General features: G+C 42.5%; 1 protein-coding gene across 9 annotated transcripts in view; it reads left to right on the top strand.

The window, feature by feature from the left end:
* The first annotated feature begins 3,169 nt into the window (after nt 1-3,169).
* Atp9b (ATPase phospholipid transporting 9B) overlaps nt 3,170-18,105 on the top strand; it is a 193,380-nt gene continuing 178,444 nt past the window's right edge. For 8 of the 9 annotated variants that reach the window (XR_015642132.1, XM_087592286.1, XM_087592284.1 and 5 more), the window contains exons 1-2: nt 3,170-3,388; nt 17,909-18,082. Coding sequence is in view for 2 of the 9 variants with exons in the window: in XM_087592277.1 (XP_087448403.1) it covers nt 3,270-3,388; nt 17,909-18,082 (293 nt within the window). In the remaining 7 variants the exon portion in view is untranslated. 9 annotated transcript variants of the gene reach the window in all.

Here is an 18,105-nt window from a genome sequence, read left to right as displayed (position 1 = left end):
AGACACTAGGTCACACTGAAGTCACACAGTACAACACAGTCGAGGACTGCCCAAAACGTCTCAGATTCACTGTTTGATTTTGAATTAATTTTTGTGTGTCAAACAGTCAGAAAGCTATTACTGGTATCCAAAATTCTATGACTTTAACCTTATGTTAAGCCATGTGGAGTCAGGGCCCATAATCTTAAGAAGCTAGACACTAGAGAGTCCTATCAGTGTCTTGTAAGAAGTGTGGGTCACTACATTCAATGTCTGAGAACATCTCAGGTTCTGCTGGTGTGCTCCCTGGACCACACTACTTACTGATATAAGACTATCCCAGCATTCTTCATCTTTGGATATAAAGCCCACCCAGTTAGTATGTAGAGCTTTGGAGACATGACAATATTTGCTCAGAAAGTAAATCGTATTTTCAGAAAGCAAAGAATAATCAACAAACCAGCAAACACAATTCAGAGTTCTCTGGAGATTTAATTGTTCAGCCACAGTATTGAAAACCCACATCTTTGAAATGAGAGTGAAATCTCAACATGTTTCAATGTGGAAAAGAAGATTGAGGAAGACATGAAACAGTGTTACCAGCTGCACTATGTCAGAAACCTAGATGTACGCCCTCAGGTCTTCCTCAGTGTCAAAATTTAGCAGACACTGGATTCACAAGGCAGGCCAGTCTCACTGGCTGCAGTTTACCATGTCACCTACATCTTACTCGCAGGATGGCCACTGGAAACCAGATTCTTTTATTCCCATTTGTATTAATTAACTTTTCTTGCTGTGACAAAAGTACCTGAAAAAATGTAACTTAAGGCTTGACTTTGTCTCATGGTGAGAGCAATTTGAGCTATGGTGGCCATAGCAAGAAGGAACACACACACTCGTGCACACACACACACACACACACACACACACACACAAATCATCACACACAATACACACAATAACAATCACACACACATACACACACATACATACATACACACACACACACACACACACACACAGAGAGAGAGAGAGAGATATTAACGCTAACCCTCTACTCATATTCTCCTTCCCTTCACCCTGGGCCCCCATATTCTGTGTGGGCTTTCTCAGCTCACTTAAACTTCTCTATGAAGACGCTCACAGAGAAAATGTGAATAGTCCAGAGGACTATCCTTCAGGTGGTTTTCAAGATCAATCAGACAATCAAAATGAAACACCATCTTAATTCATTAATATTAACTCTCAAAGCACAGATTACAGGTCACACTCATTCATATGCACTTTTCCTCTCTTCATGGCAATAGAAGGGTTAAAGGATGCAGAGTTCAGAAAAACTGTCTTAACTGGGAGACTGAGCCTCTGGAGGGACTACATAAGAAGGCACATGCGACAAAGAAGTGTTCAAAATGGCACAGTTCTTTGATGGAGGTCTGTGTAGCAGGGCATTTCTAGTGACACTATGGAATGCTCTGGGAGTTACAATCAGGAGAACTGTCTTGGAGCCTCTGGAGCTGGGGGCAGAGGGGCAGAAAGAGGCAGAGGAGCAGAGGGGCAGCAGGGCAGAGGGGCAGAGGGACAGAGGAGAAGAGGGACAGAGAGAGGCAGAGGGGCAGAGGGGCAGAGGGGCAGAGGGGCAGAGGCAGAGGCAGAGGCAGAGGCAGAGGCAGAGGCAGAGGCAGAGGCAGAGGCAGAGGCAGAGGCAGGGGCAGAGGGGCAGAGGGGCAGAAGGGCAGAGGCAGAGGCAGAGGCAGAGGCAGAGAGGGGTGTCCTTTGAAATGGAAGTTTCCTAGATGAGCTTCCTTAAGCTATGCCTGCCATACTTTGGTCTTGAGGTATTCCTTTTATAGTCCCAGGTGGAGGCTTAGGTGTGGCCGATAAGTGCATGAGCCTGGTGTTCCTGATTTGGTACTTTTAAAGGTGTCATTATTTATTGGCATAAGATAGTTGACCAGTTGTGCATCCTGCTGTGCTGGAAGATGGTGGGTGCTTACCTGTATAAACAAGATACAGAATCACTCATGTCAAGGGCCTTGATTTGTCACATGCAGTTGCTCAGGGCTAGACAGAACCTGAAAGTGACTATTCTATACAACACAGTGACTCAGAGCAGGCAAAGATAATCAACAACATAAAGGGGGAGTATGGGGGAGAAGACTGATCACAGGAGAGGAATTAACCCTGCTGCAGAGGCAGGTGGGAGACTGCTGTCAGTCCCACAACTCTTGAAGGTCTGCTTTAGGTCAGCGAGGGAAATGACTTTTATGATGTACCATCAAAAATAAAGCAAGACCTTAGGTACCTGGATGTGTTCAGATCTGCAGTGGGCCAAGGCAGGGGTTTCCTCATGTATGGATCTTGCCTGATCTGAAATTGTGGGCTGCATGCACCTTCACTCCTGTAGCCATGCTTTTGAGAAATGGAGTTGTGTCCCCTGAACAATGTAGAACAGCTGGGCTAGAGTGTTCAGGTGAGGAGGGCCCAGTTGCAATGTCTTTTTGTGAGTTGTGAGGAGGATGAAGAGAGGGAGAAAGAAGAGGAGTGTCTCTGTGTGTGTGTGTGTGTGGGGGGGATGGGGTTGGGGGGAGGGGAGGGGGAGAGAGGAGAGAAAGAACAACTAGTTTTTGAGATTTGTATTCTTTTCTTCTATGTATTAAGGGTTGTTTCTTCAATACCTCTACAACAAAATTAAAATTTGGTAACTACAACGTAAATATTTAAAACTTCCTTTTATAAAGCATAGTATTACCTTCTTTGGGTGAGAAACTTTATGAGTGTGGGACTTCCACTTAAAGTCAGGTCGGAACATTTTAATTGCATTGCTAAACTAAACAGTTTTATTTCTCTAAATCTTCATTCTACCCTACAAAACATATGTCAACACAATATTGTGTAAAGTTCTGACCACACTATCAAAAATTGGAAACAAGGGGTTGGGGATTTAGCTTACTGGTAGAGCGCTTGCCTAGGAAGCGCAAGGCCCTGGGTTCAGTCCCCAGCTCCGAAAAAAAGAACCAAAAAAAAAAAAAAAATTGGAAACAAGATAGGAGCGGGGATTAAGGGAACCAAAGCGCCTTGCTTTTCAAAATCATCATCAGGCAACGCCAATGGAGGTGGGGCCTATCCTAGCCACGCCTCCGGAACGCTCCTCTGCTGTTCTGTGACGCCATCAGAGGGCGCCGCGCGGGGCGGGGCGCCGCCCTGATATGCTTCGGCCCTGACTGGAAACTGAGTGGACTCGGCTCCGAGATTACGCCGAGTTGAGGATAGTGGGGAGGGCAGGCCGGAGCATGGCGGACCAGATTCCTCTGTACCCCGTGCGCAGCGCGGCGGCCGCGGCAGCCAGCCACAGACGTGCGGCCTACTACAGCGCCGTCGGGCCCGGGCCGGGTGCCGACCGGCGCGGCAGGTAACGGCGGGCCCGACGTTTCCCGGCGCTGAGGGTCTTCCCTGCCAGCCCGTAGTCCGCACGGAGCCATAGAGCCGGGCGCGGGCGTGCGGCGGATTCCTGAGCCCAGGGCCTCGGGCCGAGCCGCGCCCAGGAATTCGGAGACGCCGCCCGCCTCTCTTGTCGCTCCGGGAGCTCCAAAACTTACTGTGTGGGCGAGCAGGCCGGGGTGACAGGTGCAACTCAGAGTGTGACAAACACGCCTTGCAGAGTCTCACTGATTTTTTTCAGACGTGGAGAGCTCATTAGGCCCACTTTATACTTAGCCACGAGTGTACACAATACTTTCTGTTGACAGGAGATGTTTTGGAAGAGTACAGTGAAGATTTAGCGAGGTTAAATTGTTTAGTGGGGCCATAGTTTACCAATGCAATGAAATGACCAGACCTTGCTTTAAGTGGAAGTCTCATATAGTTTCTTACCCAAAGAAAATAATACCGTGCTTTATGAAAGAAACTTTAAAAAAGAAGAAAAAATTTACAGAGCTCACTGAATAGTTTGTTCCGAAGGAGAACTTTTAAATACTTTTGAGGTTAAACATTATTTAGAGACAAGGTCTCACTGTGTATCCTTGGCTGGCCTGGAACTTGCTCTGCAGACCAAAGTATGTATAGATCCTCAAAATAAGAAAACCAGCATTATAAAAATCTGTATTATATCTACTAAGAAACACTAATTTTTGCAGATAATGAGACAACACTCATCTGTTCTCAGAATGAGTTTCTTTTTAAACAACAAAATTTAGCTGTTATAATATGGCAAGTGGGGGTTGGGGATTTAGCTCAGTGGTAGAGCGCTTGCCTAGCAAGCTTCAAGGCCCCAGGTTTGGTCCCCAGCTCCAGGAAAAAAAAAAAAAGTCGTAGAGATCCGCCTGCCTTTGCCTCCCACAGTGCTAGGATTAAAGGCTTGGGTCACCTAGCCCAGCCATATATCTTTTTCTGAAAAGCGGGTACTGAGTATGCTTCAAGGATCATCAGGATGGGCGGTAAGAGAACTGTTGGAAGTCTGGCTTTTGGCTGTTTTGAGAGACTTATAGGGCAAGTGTTGGAATATGTTAGAGAACTGAATTGGATCTTGGCCCTTGTACTTAATAGTAGTTTGAGTTGGGCTTGTTTCTTTCTCTACACCCTCGTTTCCTCATCTTTAAACTGGCGATTCATATTTTTGTCTCATGGGAACATTGACTGAGGATTACAGAACCTCTCTGTAAGGTTCCCCTTTTTGGAGTGCTTGCCCAGAGGTGTATGCTGGAAGCCGCCATTTTCCTGTTCTTGATGGTACCTGAAGAGTAATTGCATAGGAGTTGTGTGATTAATCTTAGGGGTTTATTTGGATATGTGCTGCCGTGTAAAAATTTCATTTTTGTCATATTATTCTTGTTTTATATATTCAGAAGCTCTACTGCTTGATGGCTGCATATTCAGGATCCAGTGTCTTAAGTGGTGGGTCGCTGCCTTTATTGTTTTTCCCGTTTCTGATTATTCATGGTTTTTTTTTTTTTGTTGTTGTTTTGTTATTTTTGTTATTTTTCCCCGAGACAAGGTTTCACTGTGCAGAATTGGCTGTCCTGGACTTGCTCTGTAGTCCATAGGCTATTCTTGAATTTAAAGACATCCACCTGCCTCTGCCTCTGCCTCTGCCTCTGCCTCTGATTCCATGACCTAGGTGTTGGGATTGCAAGCATAAACCAGTTTTTGTTTTTTAATTGGTTTATTAAGATCATTTATATTCGAGCTGATTTTCCATAATCAGAACCTATGTGTTTCATTTTATTTTGTTTCTTCTGATTTTCATCCTAAAACTTCTTGAGTTATTTTGGGCTATTGAGTAAACTTTTCTTTTTTCTTTTGAGATAGTTTCACTTTGTAGACCAGGCTGACCAGGAACTCAGCACATAGCCAGACTAGTCTTTAACACCCATAGTCCTATTTTGACTCAATGTCTTTGTATAGCTATTACTTAGAGTAGCTCTAGGCATTACAGTGTATATACACAGTAAAAGTATGTAAATGTTTCATTTATGTATTATTGGAAGCTCACATCTGACAGTGTTATAGCTTCTAGTTTTTCTCTTAATTTAGAAGTCTCAAGAAGAGAAATTCTTGGATTATATCTTTTGCCTTTTCTCTTGCCTGCTTATTTTCTGCTATTCTAGAATTTCTTTTTTCTGTTCCATTTAAACATGCTGTAGCCATTCTTTTGGTTTTCCTTCATCTGAGGGTGTTTCTGTTTTCCCACCATTTCTGAAGAATGATTTCACAGTTGCTAAGCTGTCTCACTCACGGTTTTATTTTCTGTGCTTGCAGGTCTATGGTTATAGGCAGCAATGGTTTGAAAATATTAAATGGGAATTTACAGAAGCAAACAATTCAGATATTTGAAGTCATGTGCTGCTCTGAATATTTATGATGTCTAGTGGTCTTACTGCCTCCTGTCTGAGAAATGAGCCATCTCTCTGTGCTCTCTACATCGACCAATGATCTGCCACTTGAAGTTTTCCCAACTGTTGTGGTGTTGACTGTTCTGGAAGCTCAGTGTTTAAATGATTCCCATTTTACCTGGTAATATTCCCCAGTACACAAGGCATGACACCTGACGGAGACATTCCTGGAGGAAAAGAGAAAAGAACAGCATAGCGGTTGAGAATGACGGTCCAGCCAGCATTTGGAAAGGTTACCACGCTTTGAGCTTTCGTGACTTTTGATGAGACATCTGTTGTCAGCTGAATTGTTTGACCCATCACTACAGCCTTTAAAGAAAAACTCAGGAGTTTATGGGATCAGCTCTGCATGTGTTTCTTTTGGCATAGCCTTTTTTCCCCCTTTCTTTTCTTTTCTTTTCTTTTTTCTTTTCTTTTCTTCTCTTTTCTGTTCTGTTCTGTTCTGTTCTTTCTTTCTTTCTTTTCTCTGATCCTTTCCAGTAGGACTTCAGAAGTCTTTTCTTGAGGTTTTCCCCAGGTCCTGAGTGTGTCATTTGCTTGTAGTGCATTTTCTGTTCAAATTGTGCAGTTCCTGTTCTGTCTTCACGTTAACCAAATCTTCTTCTGTTTTGCTCTTGAGCCCGCCTTTTCCAGTTTCAGTTTTCAATTGGTTATCCTTCATGTTAGCACTCCTCTTTAGATGAGCTTTTCCATTCTTTACTCATGTGCTCAGGATTGCCCACTGAAGCATGAGCGTATGTGTAATGCCTTTCTCAGGGTCTCTAATATGGAACTCTCTATGTAGCCCTAGTTGCCTTAAACTCAGGGATGCACCTGGCTCTGCCTCTCTTCCCGAGTGCTGTGCTTAGTCTTTCCTTATTTTGTGAGGCAGGGTCTCGCTGAATCTGGGTGCACTAGTTGTCTGGATAATGATCTCCAATGTTGTGTGGTCTTCATATCCTCATCTTGGGTTATAGACAGTGCTCCTGGCTGTTATGTGGATGTGGGATTCAAACTCAAATCCTCACGCTTGAATGGCAGGCAGTTTCCCACTGAGCCATCTGCGGGGCACTTTTAAAAACGTGATAGCTTTCTAAAACACATGTCAGAATATTTTGTTATCTGTAATTTTGAGGCTAACATCTCTGGATTCTCTTTTTCTGATTCAAGTTGAGGTTTTCCTTTTATTCCATTTTCATTGCATAAACATTTTGAGTATTATGTGATAAGATGAGATTTATTTAATTCTATAGTTTTACCAGACTTCTGTGATACCATGTTAGTAGTAGGAGGGGAATGTGGAAGACACTGTCTTGAAAGGCTGGTTCCCTGCATAGCTTTGATAAGGTTGCCCTATTTGCTCCAGTGAGATGACCACTAGTCTTGGGTTGTTTGGGAGAGGAGTATCTGGTTACTGAAGCCTGAAGGCCCAGGGACCTGACCTGAAAAGTTCTTTATATCCTAAAAGCGCTGGGGATTCTTCATATCCTAGTCTTTTCCTTCCTCCTCTCACCCCTCCACTCTGTGTGTGTGTGTGTGTGTGTGTGAGAGAGAGAGAGAGAGAGAGAGAGTGTATGTGTGTGTGTGTGTGTGTGTGTGAGAGAGAGAGAGAGAGAGTGTGTGTGTGTGTGTGAGAGAGAGAGAGAGAGAGAGAGAGTGTGTGTGTGTGTGTGTGTGTGTGTGTGTGTGTGTGTGCTCCTGTTTGTCAGTGCTTTTTCTTTTGAGTTTTCTAAACTCAAAGTGGTGGAGTTACTGGCCTTGCATAGAGGCACTTGCCTTTTTTTTTTTTTTTTTTTTTTTTTTGAGCTGAGGACTGAACCAAGCGCTCTACCACTGAGCTAAATCCCCAACCCCCACTTGCCATATTATAACAGCTAAATTTTGTTGTTTAAAAAGAAACTCATTCTGAGAACAGATGAGTGTTGTCTCATTATCTGCAAAAATTAGTGTTTCTTAGTAGATATAACACAGATTTTTATAATGCTGGTTTTCTTATTTTGAGGATCTATACATAATTTCTTTTGACTCTTAAAAGTTTTATAACTATGATCTAATATTTTAGTAATTATTAAGATTTCTGTGATAATTACAGCTGAAAAGTCTGTCTTGTTTGTGGTGTTGGGGATTGAGTCTAGAACTCTGTGTTAGGAGTACTCAGCCTCACAGTGAGTGCTAAGACGATGCTATTCTACTTGTTCAGGCCCAGGATATTCTTTGGGCTTTCAGAAATTATAAAAGTCAATGCAGTGGGGTTGGGGATTTAGCTCAGTAAGGCCCTGGGTTTGGTCCCCAGCTCCTAAAAAAAAGAAAAGGAAAACAAAAACAAAACAAAACAAAAGTTAATGCAGAATTTCACTGCAAAGGAACTCTGGATCCCTATCCACAGTTCACCTTGAGAATAAGGACTTCTTTACACTTGTCAGAATAGGTGTGTCTCATTAGTTCTCTCTGTGGAGGTAGAATTGATAATAGGGTCCATAATAATTACAGGCTACTAGAACTTACGTCCTGAGCTTAGGCCTTAACATTTTTGTATTGTGTTTATTTAATATTGGGTATTATTAATTCTAGTTCAAAACTTTCTATGTATAGTATTGGTATAATTTCTTATTCCAATTTTTTTTTTTTTTTGGTTTCTTATAGAATGTTTTGAAATCACTAATTTGTTGGGGCTGGACAGATGACTCAGTGGTTAGGAACACTGGCTTCTCTTCCAGAGGATCTGGGTCCTATTCTCAGCATCCCATAGCAGTTTACAGTCATCTGTTACTACAGCCCCAGGGAATCCAGTGGCCACATCTGGCCTTTATGAGCACTAACCATACATGTGGTACAGAGGCGTACATGGCAGACAAAACACCCATACACATAAGAAATAAATAAAAAATTTAAAAGACAAGAAGGAGGTGGGAGGGAGGGGGAGGGAGGAAGAGGAGAGAGAAAGAACTAGTTCAAGATTATAGTCACTTCTCAGCTTAAGGAGCTGGCTAGCCTTCCTCATTGTTTCTTGCTTTTTCCACTATGACTGTGGCATGTTTTCTGATGCCCTTTCCTTCATTAGTTTGGTGATGATGGTGCTGGTCATTGCTGCCTTAGTTTTAGTTTTGGTCTGTTTTGTGCAACAAAACCAGACTGTTTGAGCATAGGTAATGTATGAAGGGCAGCAGTTGCTTTCTTACAGTTCTAGAGGCTGTGTGGTTTAGTATTAAGGCAGATCAATCCAAGCACATCTTCTTGCTGTTCTTTCTATGTGGCAGAAGACTCTAAGAGAGCTAGTCCTCTTTCTGGTGGCATTCACCCTTTTTGAAGGGGACCTTATGACAGAAATGTCTTTGGTTATGGTCCCATCGCCTGACACTGAGGCATATACATTAAGCTGCTGTCACACGTTTGGAGAGTATAGAGACAAAATAAAAACCAAGTATGCACATGTTAATAGTCACGCCTGATCTCTAGTGACCCATGGGATCTTACGAAGACATGTGGGCCCCCTTACCGAGAAGACCAGACTCAGAAACAACTTATATGAGATGCTTTCCACATCTATATGTACATCCCACTTAAATGGCCCATGATTCTGAGACCAAGCAACTTCTCTTTAACAGTAGCACCCTCAGTGTCTTGATAACCTCTGGAGACTCTCCTGTTGTTTGGTGTCATTGTGTTTCTATAAATTTGCTCTTTGTTTTCTCGTTTGGTGAGTTCTTTGTACCCATTGTGCCACTGCCTTCCATAAGCTGTCTTCATGGCAGGCCCAGGGGACAGAGCATTCCAGCTCCAGTACCTTTTTCACTTTCTGCGTTAGAGGCGGGGAAGCCGGGCTTCTCATCAGCCTTGGTAATGACTCATAGCTGACACCATTGAGCTCCATTCTTTGGAGGACATAGGCACAGTTCCCTACACAGCATCTATGGCTAAGGTGTCTCTCTTCTTTGTTAGTGTGCAGGCAGAAGAGATTATGTTATTTATTCTAAAAATTTGAACATTAGATGCATTTTAGATTAATGTACTTTAACAAATTCTCAATATTTTCATTCAGGTAGAAACAATAGAGCTGTCAGATACTTAAGGTATAAGATGCCCACTCCTTGACCTTCGTCTGCTTGCAGGCGTGGAAGCCCTGTGCCGTACAGTCCTTGAGCAGTCTATTGAAAGCCTGTGGCAGCGGCTGAGGTGGTGTGTCTTCCTCCTTGAATGAGCAATACACTTGGGTCCATGTCATTGCTTCTGTTTTCTTTGTTCACATTGTTTTTACTCATTTAAAAATGTTCCCAGAATTATACTTAATTGCTGGAAACGCTGATTTCTCTTGAGTGACAAACCAATTAAGTGTGTATGACACCAGGCAACAAAGACATTTAGGATTCTATGCTTATCCTGTGTCTGGGAAAAAATCCATTATTCATCATCTTATTGTTTTTAAATACTGAAGTAAAATTTTAAGTACAATAGGAAAATTGCTTTGGAGGGGGAATAAAGTGCTTGCCAGTTCAAAGGCTACATTTCTGAAGTCGCGGTCGGTAAACTTGGTGCTGCTCATATGCTCAGCCTCCGAGCTCCCCATGTTGCTTCTCCAGCATTCAAGCTGGTGAGACTGAGATTTTTCAACAGGATCATTGAGAGAGCCTCAGTGAGGAAAAAAGCCCAAACCCAAACCTTATTTATATATATTAACTGGTGTTCTGAAGTTTGACTACATTTTGGATAAATACTCTTTTTTTCTAGTTTATGTAAAAACTTCACTGAAATACATAATCTTATGCAGGAAAGAACAAGGACTTTTTCAGGGAAAATACTTTCTTCAGGCCCCTTATGGATTCCCCCCTAAATCACCTGAAGTGTCATTTGTAGAAGATTATATGGAGCCAGTGAAATAGCTGGCAGTTTGGTTGGCTGAGGGAGTGTTTAAAGAGGTGAGGATCAGTGCCAGGTCTCCCGGTGCATTTGTGCTTACATCAGCATTCTTGGTGGCAGTGAGAGCTGGGAGATGGATCCCCACAGTGTTGCCTGTAGCCTCAGCAGCCCCTCACAGAGACCACTCTGTAGAAGTCAGGATGCTCCACTTCTGCTGCAGAAGAGAACTTCAGGCCAAGTCAGTGTGAAGTAGAAATACAGATTGAAGCTAGGCATTTGGAAAGAAAGACAGGCCTGAACAAGCTTACTTAGTGTCAGGCACTCCCAGGACAAAGGAAGTGGAGGCCGACTGATCCCTGAGTTCCAGGTCAGCCTGGCCTACAGAATGAGACTGTCACACATAGACACATGCATGCATGCATGCATGCATGCACGCACAAGTAAGTAAGTAAATAAATGAAACCGTAGAACAGCATTGGGTTTCTCAGGTCAAGGCACTTGCTATGCAAGCCTGAGGAGATGGAAGGACAAAACCAGTTCCTCAAGGTTGCCCTCTGACCTCTAGATATATACAGACATGTCTATACATGTATAATAAAATAATTAAAGAAAAGGATAGTATTACATGCCCTTAAATGGTCTTGGGTTTCTCAAAACAGTCTCATTTAAATTTCTCAATAAAAGCTATCTACATGATTTTTGTGGCTTTTGAAATTATTGTGAGAAATTAAAAGGTTTAGTAAAAAGCAAGTTTTAGTAAATTTTGTTTAATGAATCTTCTTTAGGAAATGAGATCATGGGTTGGGATGTGTTTTAGTTGGTAGAGTGCTTACCTAGCTCTGTGAAACTGAAGCTGGGGTTTCTATCCCCAGCCCAGCTAAAAAAATGGTGGTGACACAGGTGGTGCACACTGGTAATCCTTGTAGTTAGGATATGGAGACAAGATCAGGAGTTTAAGAGTCAGAGGTCAGTTTGGGCTACATTAGACCCTGTCTTAAAACCACCACCCTTCCCCATTTAAAACCCCCAACAAATAAAAAAAATGAGATCATAAGGTGGTTTCTGAAGTGCATTGAGTTTATAGGCTCATAAGATAAATGCATGACTCACAAAGTTCAAAGGACTACCTTATTGTATAAGCAGATCACAAACCAAGACATGTTTTCACTGAAAACAAGGCTCATAGTCCTGTGAGCCCTTCTTGATTCCCGTCAGCAGAGTTAGGAGCCCCTTTCCTTCTCCAGGATTAGTTTTCCCTGTTTTCCTGCCCTGTACCAGCCCATTATATGTGTGTGAGTTATTTTGTGTATGAGTACTTTGTGTTGGGGTGCCTGTGGGAGCCAGAAGAGGGTGTCAGATTCCCTGGAACTGGAGTTATGGACAGTTGGGAGCCCCATTTGAGTGCTGGGAACTGAACCTGGGTCCTCTCTTCAAGAACAGCAAGTGCTCTTAACTATTGGCCATCACTTCAGCCCCCCAGTCCCCATACTTTGAATCATTCTTTGGTCATGGGTATTATAACCTTTTCCATTTCTTTGGTTCCTCTTTTAAACAGCTCAGTGTAGTTATGGTTGTCTTTTTAGGTAAAACTGTATACATGTTTAATTTCATGGGTAAGATCCTGCTCTTTAGTAGCTGTGTATTAATGTATAGGAACATAAAGACTTGTAATAAATCTTCATGAATAGTTCACTATTCCTGCCAGCAGTGAAGACTGCTGAGGGTGTTAAATGTAAGACTTACTTTTCACAATGATAGGTAGTGGTGCATGTCTGTCATTGCACCACTCGGGAGGCTGGGGCAGTAAGGTCTCAAGCTTCATTTAGGCCACCTGAGCTGTATAGTGAACCCCTATCTCACACAATAACAGAGGAATTACTTTATCCACTTGACAAACAAGGCAAAGCCTGTTTTTAGAAACAAATTATTCTCAAGCTTAGAGTGTGTCTAATGAACAGTAATCATTTGACGTGAGACTAAAACTCCTTCTGATGCTTCCCTGGTGCTGTGTGTCTTGTCCATGGCACCCCATCGTCCCTAGCATTTGCACATGGCTGCTCTATAGGGCCTCATCTCCTTCTAGAACCTTCATTAGTCGACTGCTTTCTAGTGTATAGGGAAGTACATCCTTACTGCTGTGATGATACCTGATAAAAACAAATTAAGGAAGGGGTTGTTTGGTTCTTGACAGCATGTCTGTCCTCACTGGGAGAGAGGGGCCTGTGAGACTCCTGGCCACATTGTATCCAGTCAGGAAGCACCCAGCTTGTCTTCTGGATATCACATGTAGGATCTCAGTCTATGGGATGGATCCACACACACTGAGAATGGGTTTTCCCTCTTCAGCCAAACCTCCCTTGGAGCGTTCTCATGGATATAGGCAGACAGTGAAGACTGCCATCACAGGAAGGCTCCTGGATTTGTTTTCTTTCTAGGTCTCCCTTTGTGAGTGAGCTGTTAGTTTACTTGTTTTGTCCTGTGTGTCTGAGAGCCTAATGTGAGTTGGGCATCTGCACTGCCTTAATGCGTTGTGCTCACTGCCTAGGACAGGCAGAGCATATGCGGGCACTGAAGTGTCTAGTGCTAAAGTATAGTGTGGTAAACACAGTTTTGTGAGTTTGCTGTATTTCTTTATGAATTGCCTTTGCTCATTTGTCATCTGAAGTATGCTTTTATATATTTCTATAAGAGCTATTTATAAAGATGACCCCACCCGCACCCCATTTTTTTTTTTTTTTTTTTTTTTTGGTTCTTTTTTTTCCGGAGCTGGGGACCGAACCCAGGGCCTTGCGCTTCCTAGGTAAGCGCTCTACCACTGAGCTAAATCCCCAGCCCCCACCCACACCCCATTCTTAAGTGCTACAGACACCTGCAGAGCCTTCCTGGTGCCTGGTGGAAGTCAGCCCTTAGTTTAGCCATTGTCATCAGGTCACGTAGTCTTTATGGAGTTACATTTTCCTCTTTGTCTTATTGGTGACTGGTTTGTGCCTCAACAAAGTGTATATAGATTTTAAGATATCTTTCTGTTACTGTTTAAAAAAAAAACCTGACGAGAATATATGTGGTATGATTTTATTTATTTTAAAGTTTACAAGTTGGTGCTGTGGCCCAGGATGTGGTCTGCGTGTGAACTAAGGAGACTGCTCTTTTGTTGTTGGGTAGTGGTTTTGGGTAAATAGTGTTTAGGTCACAATTGGTATTAAGTGTGTCTTTATCTCTTTTTTGATTCACCTTTTCTATAAACAGAGAAGAGTTGGGGCACAGAGTGACTTTGTTAATTTCACATTTGATTTCTATCTGTTTTGTTGCATGTACTTTGAAGATCCGGTGCTAGGTACATGTGTGTTTAAGATTATTAGATTTTTATTGGTGAATTAAGCCCTTTAAATTACAGTAGTCCTGGCTGATTAAAAAAATCCTTCTGGGGGCTGGAGAGAGATGACTCACCTGAATTCAGTTCATAGCACATGTTAGGCAGATACTAACCTTGTGTAACTCTAGCTCCCAGTGATCCGAGGCCTCTTATGGCCTCCCACACTAAGTGGCATATGCTCACATACATATACACTTAAATAAAAATACATCTTTAAAAATGTCTTAGTCATCTTAGTTAATAACAGCTATGTAGCTTTCTTTCGAGAAGTCTTCACACCATACCATTTCCATTCTTTTATTTTTAATTTTTCCACCCTTTGTATCCCTTTATTTAAGGCACCTCCTTGAGGTAGTGATTTTTGTACTCCAGTGGCTGTCTGATACTGTGCAAAGACACTGTTTTGAGTCTTTTCTTGTCCCACAAGGGTGATGCTGTTGGTCTTTAGTACCTAGAACTGAGGTCCTTTTGAACTTTCTGTGTGCACAGGACAGCACTCCACTGTAAGGATATGTGGTCAAGATGTAGATTGTGCTCTGTTGGGAAAGCCCGCTTTGAAGGTCACAGTATCCAAAGCTAATTTAGCAGTGCACTCTGAGCACTGTCCTCTTCCCACCTCAGGTAAAGCAGACAACCCGACACTGCCTACTGTAGTGTTGTTGTCTTTGCAGTTACTGACTGGAGCTTACCAACCCAGAGCTGTCATTTTACTCTGCGTAGCCCTACATATGTTAAAGAACTTTTGTCGCTGTTTTTGGCTCTTAAAATTCTTAATTTTCTCCGGATACTGTTTTTATCTTGAAACTTGCTTAGCATTCTTAAAGGCAGAGCTGCTGATAAAACTTTCTCCTGGTTTTCTTTCATATAGATATTGTGGGTCGTTGGACATGATGTTCTGTTTGGTATAAACTAAAGCTTCCAGAAAAAAAGTCACATCTGTGTAAAGATGCTACAGAACCAAATGACCAGCTAGAACTTAGTGGTTATGGAGGGTCGCAGTGCTGCGGCCAGTTATGGAGGTGTCATCACAGGAGGCCCAGAGCCATGGTGTCTACCTGCTTCAGTTCCTCCATAGCCATTTATTTCCCACTGAGGCTGACCCAACAGCCTCTAACATAATCTTCCCCCTTTGATGTCTCCTGTTGCCGCCTCCTCCTTGAACACCCTTCTCCTCTCGCGGTCTACTTTCTAGTATTGAAGCCTTCATAAATAAGATTTTCCGTGGGAGAGAGAACATAGGATGTCTATGAGTTAGCTCAGGTGATGGACTACATCCCCATTTGCTGCATTTTCCAGCAAAGCTCCTGGTCTTTTGCAGCTGTACTAATCCCATTGTGGTATATGCCCATAGTGCATTCTACCCCTCCCAGCCATGAATACAACTTCCATTTTCCTATATCCTTCAACATTTGTTGTATCTTTTCTTGGTGCCATTCTCACTGGGCATCTTGAAGTAATTTTGAATGGCTTACAAAGTTGAACACTTCTAAACACATTCATAGGCCATTTACGCTTCTGTTTTTGAGGACTATCTGTCGTGCAGACCCCGCCCCCCCCAGGTGTGTGTGTGTGGTGTGTGATTTTGCAGTTCTTTTGCATACACACACACACACACACACACACACACACACACACACACAAATATTTATTTTCTGGATAATCCTGTCTCTGTAGTACATGTGGCTCAAGTTTTGCTGGCAAAAATTAATTCTTTTAGGCTATGTGCTAACTCTGTTGACAGTTTCCCCTTTGTGAACAGAAGCTTTTAAAATGTCATGTTGTCTTATTTGTCATTCTTGGGGCCATTTCCTGTATCATTAAAGTCCTGTTCAGAGAGAACTTGTCTGCCTCCGTATTGAATTGTATTCACCATCACCTCACTTGCTTTGTGTCAGGGTAAACTTGTACAATGTATACTTTGCAGACCACTAGTTTCTACTGTTGTAAACACTAAGTAAGCATCGAATAGCATCTGATCCTACAGCAGATTCTTTCTCCTGCTTTGCTATAAACTGCCAACCTGTGGTATCCACAAATGTTTGGTAAGTGACGTAGATAATGACTTTCTTTGTTTCATAAGAATAAGATCTTAGTTATTGACCTGTGTGGTGGAATGTATCTTTATGGGCAGCTAAAATCCATGCTGATCACCTACTGGATTCAGAACAAAGCATCTCTTCTTACCTTTGGAGTGAGAGCTGTATTTGGGGTCAATACAATTCTTTTCCTTTTTTAAACTTAAACGTCCTCTCTCCCGGGGCTTCCATTTTCTTCTGGAGAAGCCTGTAAGTGCTCCTGTACATCCACCAGCCATGCTAGTTTGGAATACTTCTCTTTATGTGGAGAGTAAATTTAAGTGCTCTCTCTTTCTTGTGGATTCTAACTGGTTCTGTTTGCCTTTTGTATGAATCTGGGATGAAGGAGTTGGGGTTCAGGACGCTTGAACGATTTCCATTTGGCTGCAGAAACTCAGAGGTCTGGTTCATTATTTTTCAGTCTGAGATGATGCCTTCCATAGAAGCCCATTGTAAAATTCAATGAAATAGCAGTTGATAAATCATTATAGTTTCTGAAAAAACCGTTATCAAAAGGTGAATCTTTTTAGTGTCAGATTGTGATTGTGATTGAGGACAGTGTTGATGGTAGGCTGCTCTTTCATTGCTGTAAGAGTACTGTTTGGATGATAGTTCAGTGGTAGAGCACTTTCTAGTGTGTGAGGCCCTAGGTCAGCCTCCAGTAACACATGCACACATAGGTGTACATGCATGTACACCTGCATGCACTCAGGTACACACACATACATGCACCCCATGTATACATGTGTACACACAAACACATGCACACATACAAACGCACAGACTATTGAGCTTGAAAAAGTATGCCAATTGAGTTTTTTCCATTGAATATAAGTTAAGCATAGATAACAGAGCATAGATGGCAGAGATGCTAAATAAATGGGTCTACCATGATTGTTGTATCTGACTACAAAACCAGGACAGTGCTTAGAACATTCTTTATATAGACAACTATGCTTTCCCAAAAGTCACCTTCTAGAACTTTGGTGACTGTATAGTTGTGTGATATATCTTAGAGATGTAGCTTTTTGACTAAGAATGCAGTGAGTGGGTTTTAGATAGCCTTGGTCATTTAGTCACTCAACTGCATCTCTCAGAGGTCACTCTGAGATTATAGCATGAGGATTATTAGCTGTTTCAGCTAGCACAGGCTTCTTTGCACAACCTTTTCCTCGTCTGTTTACTATGGAGCGTTAATCCCCCACCCCAAAGGGAAGTAATATCATTATGTAGTAGGTTTCTGTTTTTAAACAATGGTTTGCCTCAGATGAAGGCAGCTTAGTTTAAGAGAAACAAAAGATGTCTTAGTTACATTTCTGTTGCTGTGAGACAGCATGACCAAGGCAACTTATAAAAGAAAGCATTTAATCGGAGGCTTGATTACAGTTTCAGAGTGTGATCCAATATCACTGTGACCGGGAGCTTGCTAGTAGGCATGCAGGCAGGCATGGGACTGTAGTAGAAGCTGAGAGATTGTATCTGATCTGTAAGTTGGAGGTTTAGAGAAAGGTTGGGCCTGGTATGGGCTTTTGAAACCTCAAAGCCCACTCCCAGTGACACACCACCTCCAAGGCCACACCTCCTAATCCTTCCCAAAACAGTTCAACCAACAAGGGACCAAGCATTCAAACATGAGGTTTTGGAGGCCATTCTCAATTCAAACCACTACAGGTGATTAGCAAAATTTGGCCTGATGTTTTCGTAGATGAAATACACTGTCACAGGACACTGCTTAGCTCTCTGTTCTTACCTTTAACTAGGTACCAGCTGGAGGATGAGTCTGCCCATTTGGATGAAATGCCACTGATGATGTCTGAAGAAGGCTTTGAGAATGACGAAAGTGATTACCACACATTACCTCGAGCTAGGATAACACGGAGAGAGAGAGGGCTGGAGTGGTTTGTCTGCGGAGGATGGAAGTTCCTCTGTACAAGGTTGGTGCACAGAGATCACATGT

The sequence above is a fragment of the Rattus norvegicus genome, chromosome 18, assembly GCF_021556685.1.
Source record: "Rattus norvegicus strain SHRSP/BbbUtx chromosome 18, alternate assembly SHRSP_T2T, whole genome shotgun sequence".
In the NCBI taxonomy this organism is placed as follows: Eukaryota; Metazoa; Chordata; class Mammalia; order Rodentia; family Muridae; genus Rattus; species Rattus norvegicus.
This window is presented reverse-complemented; position numbering and strand designations above follow the sequence as displayed.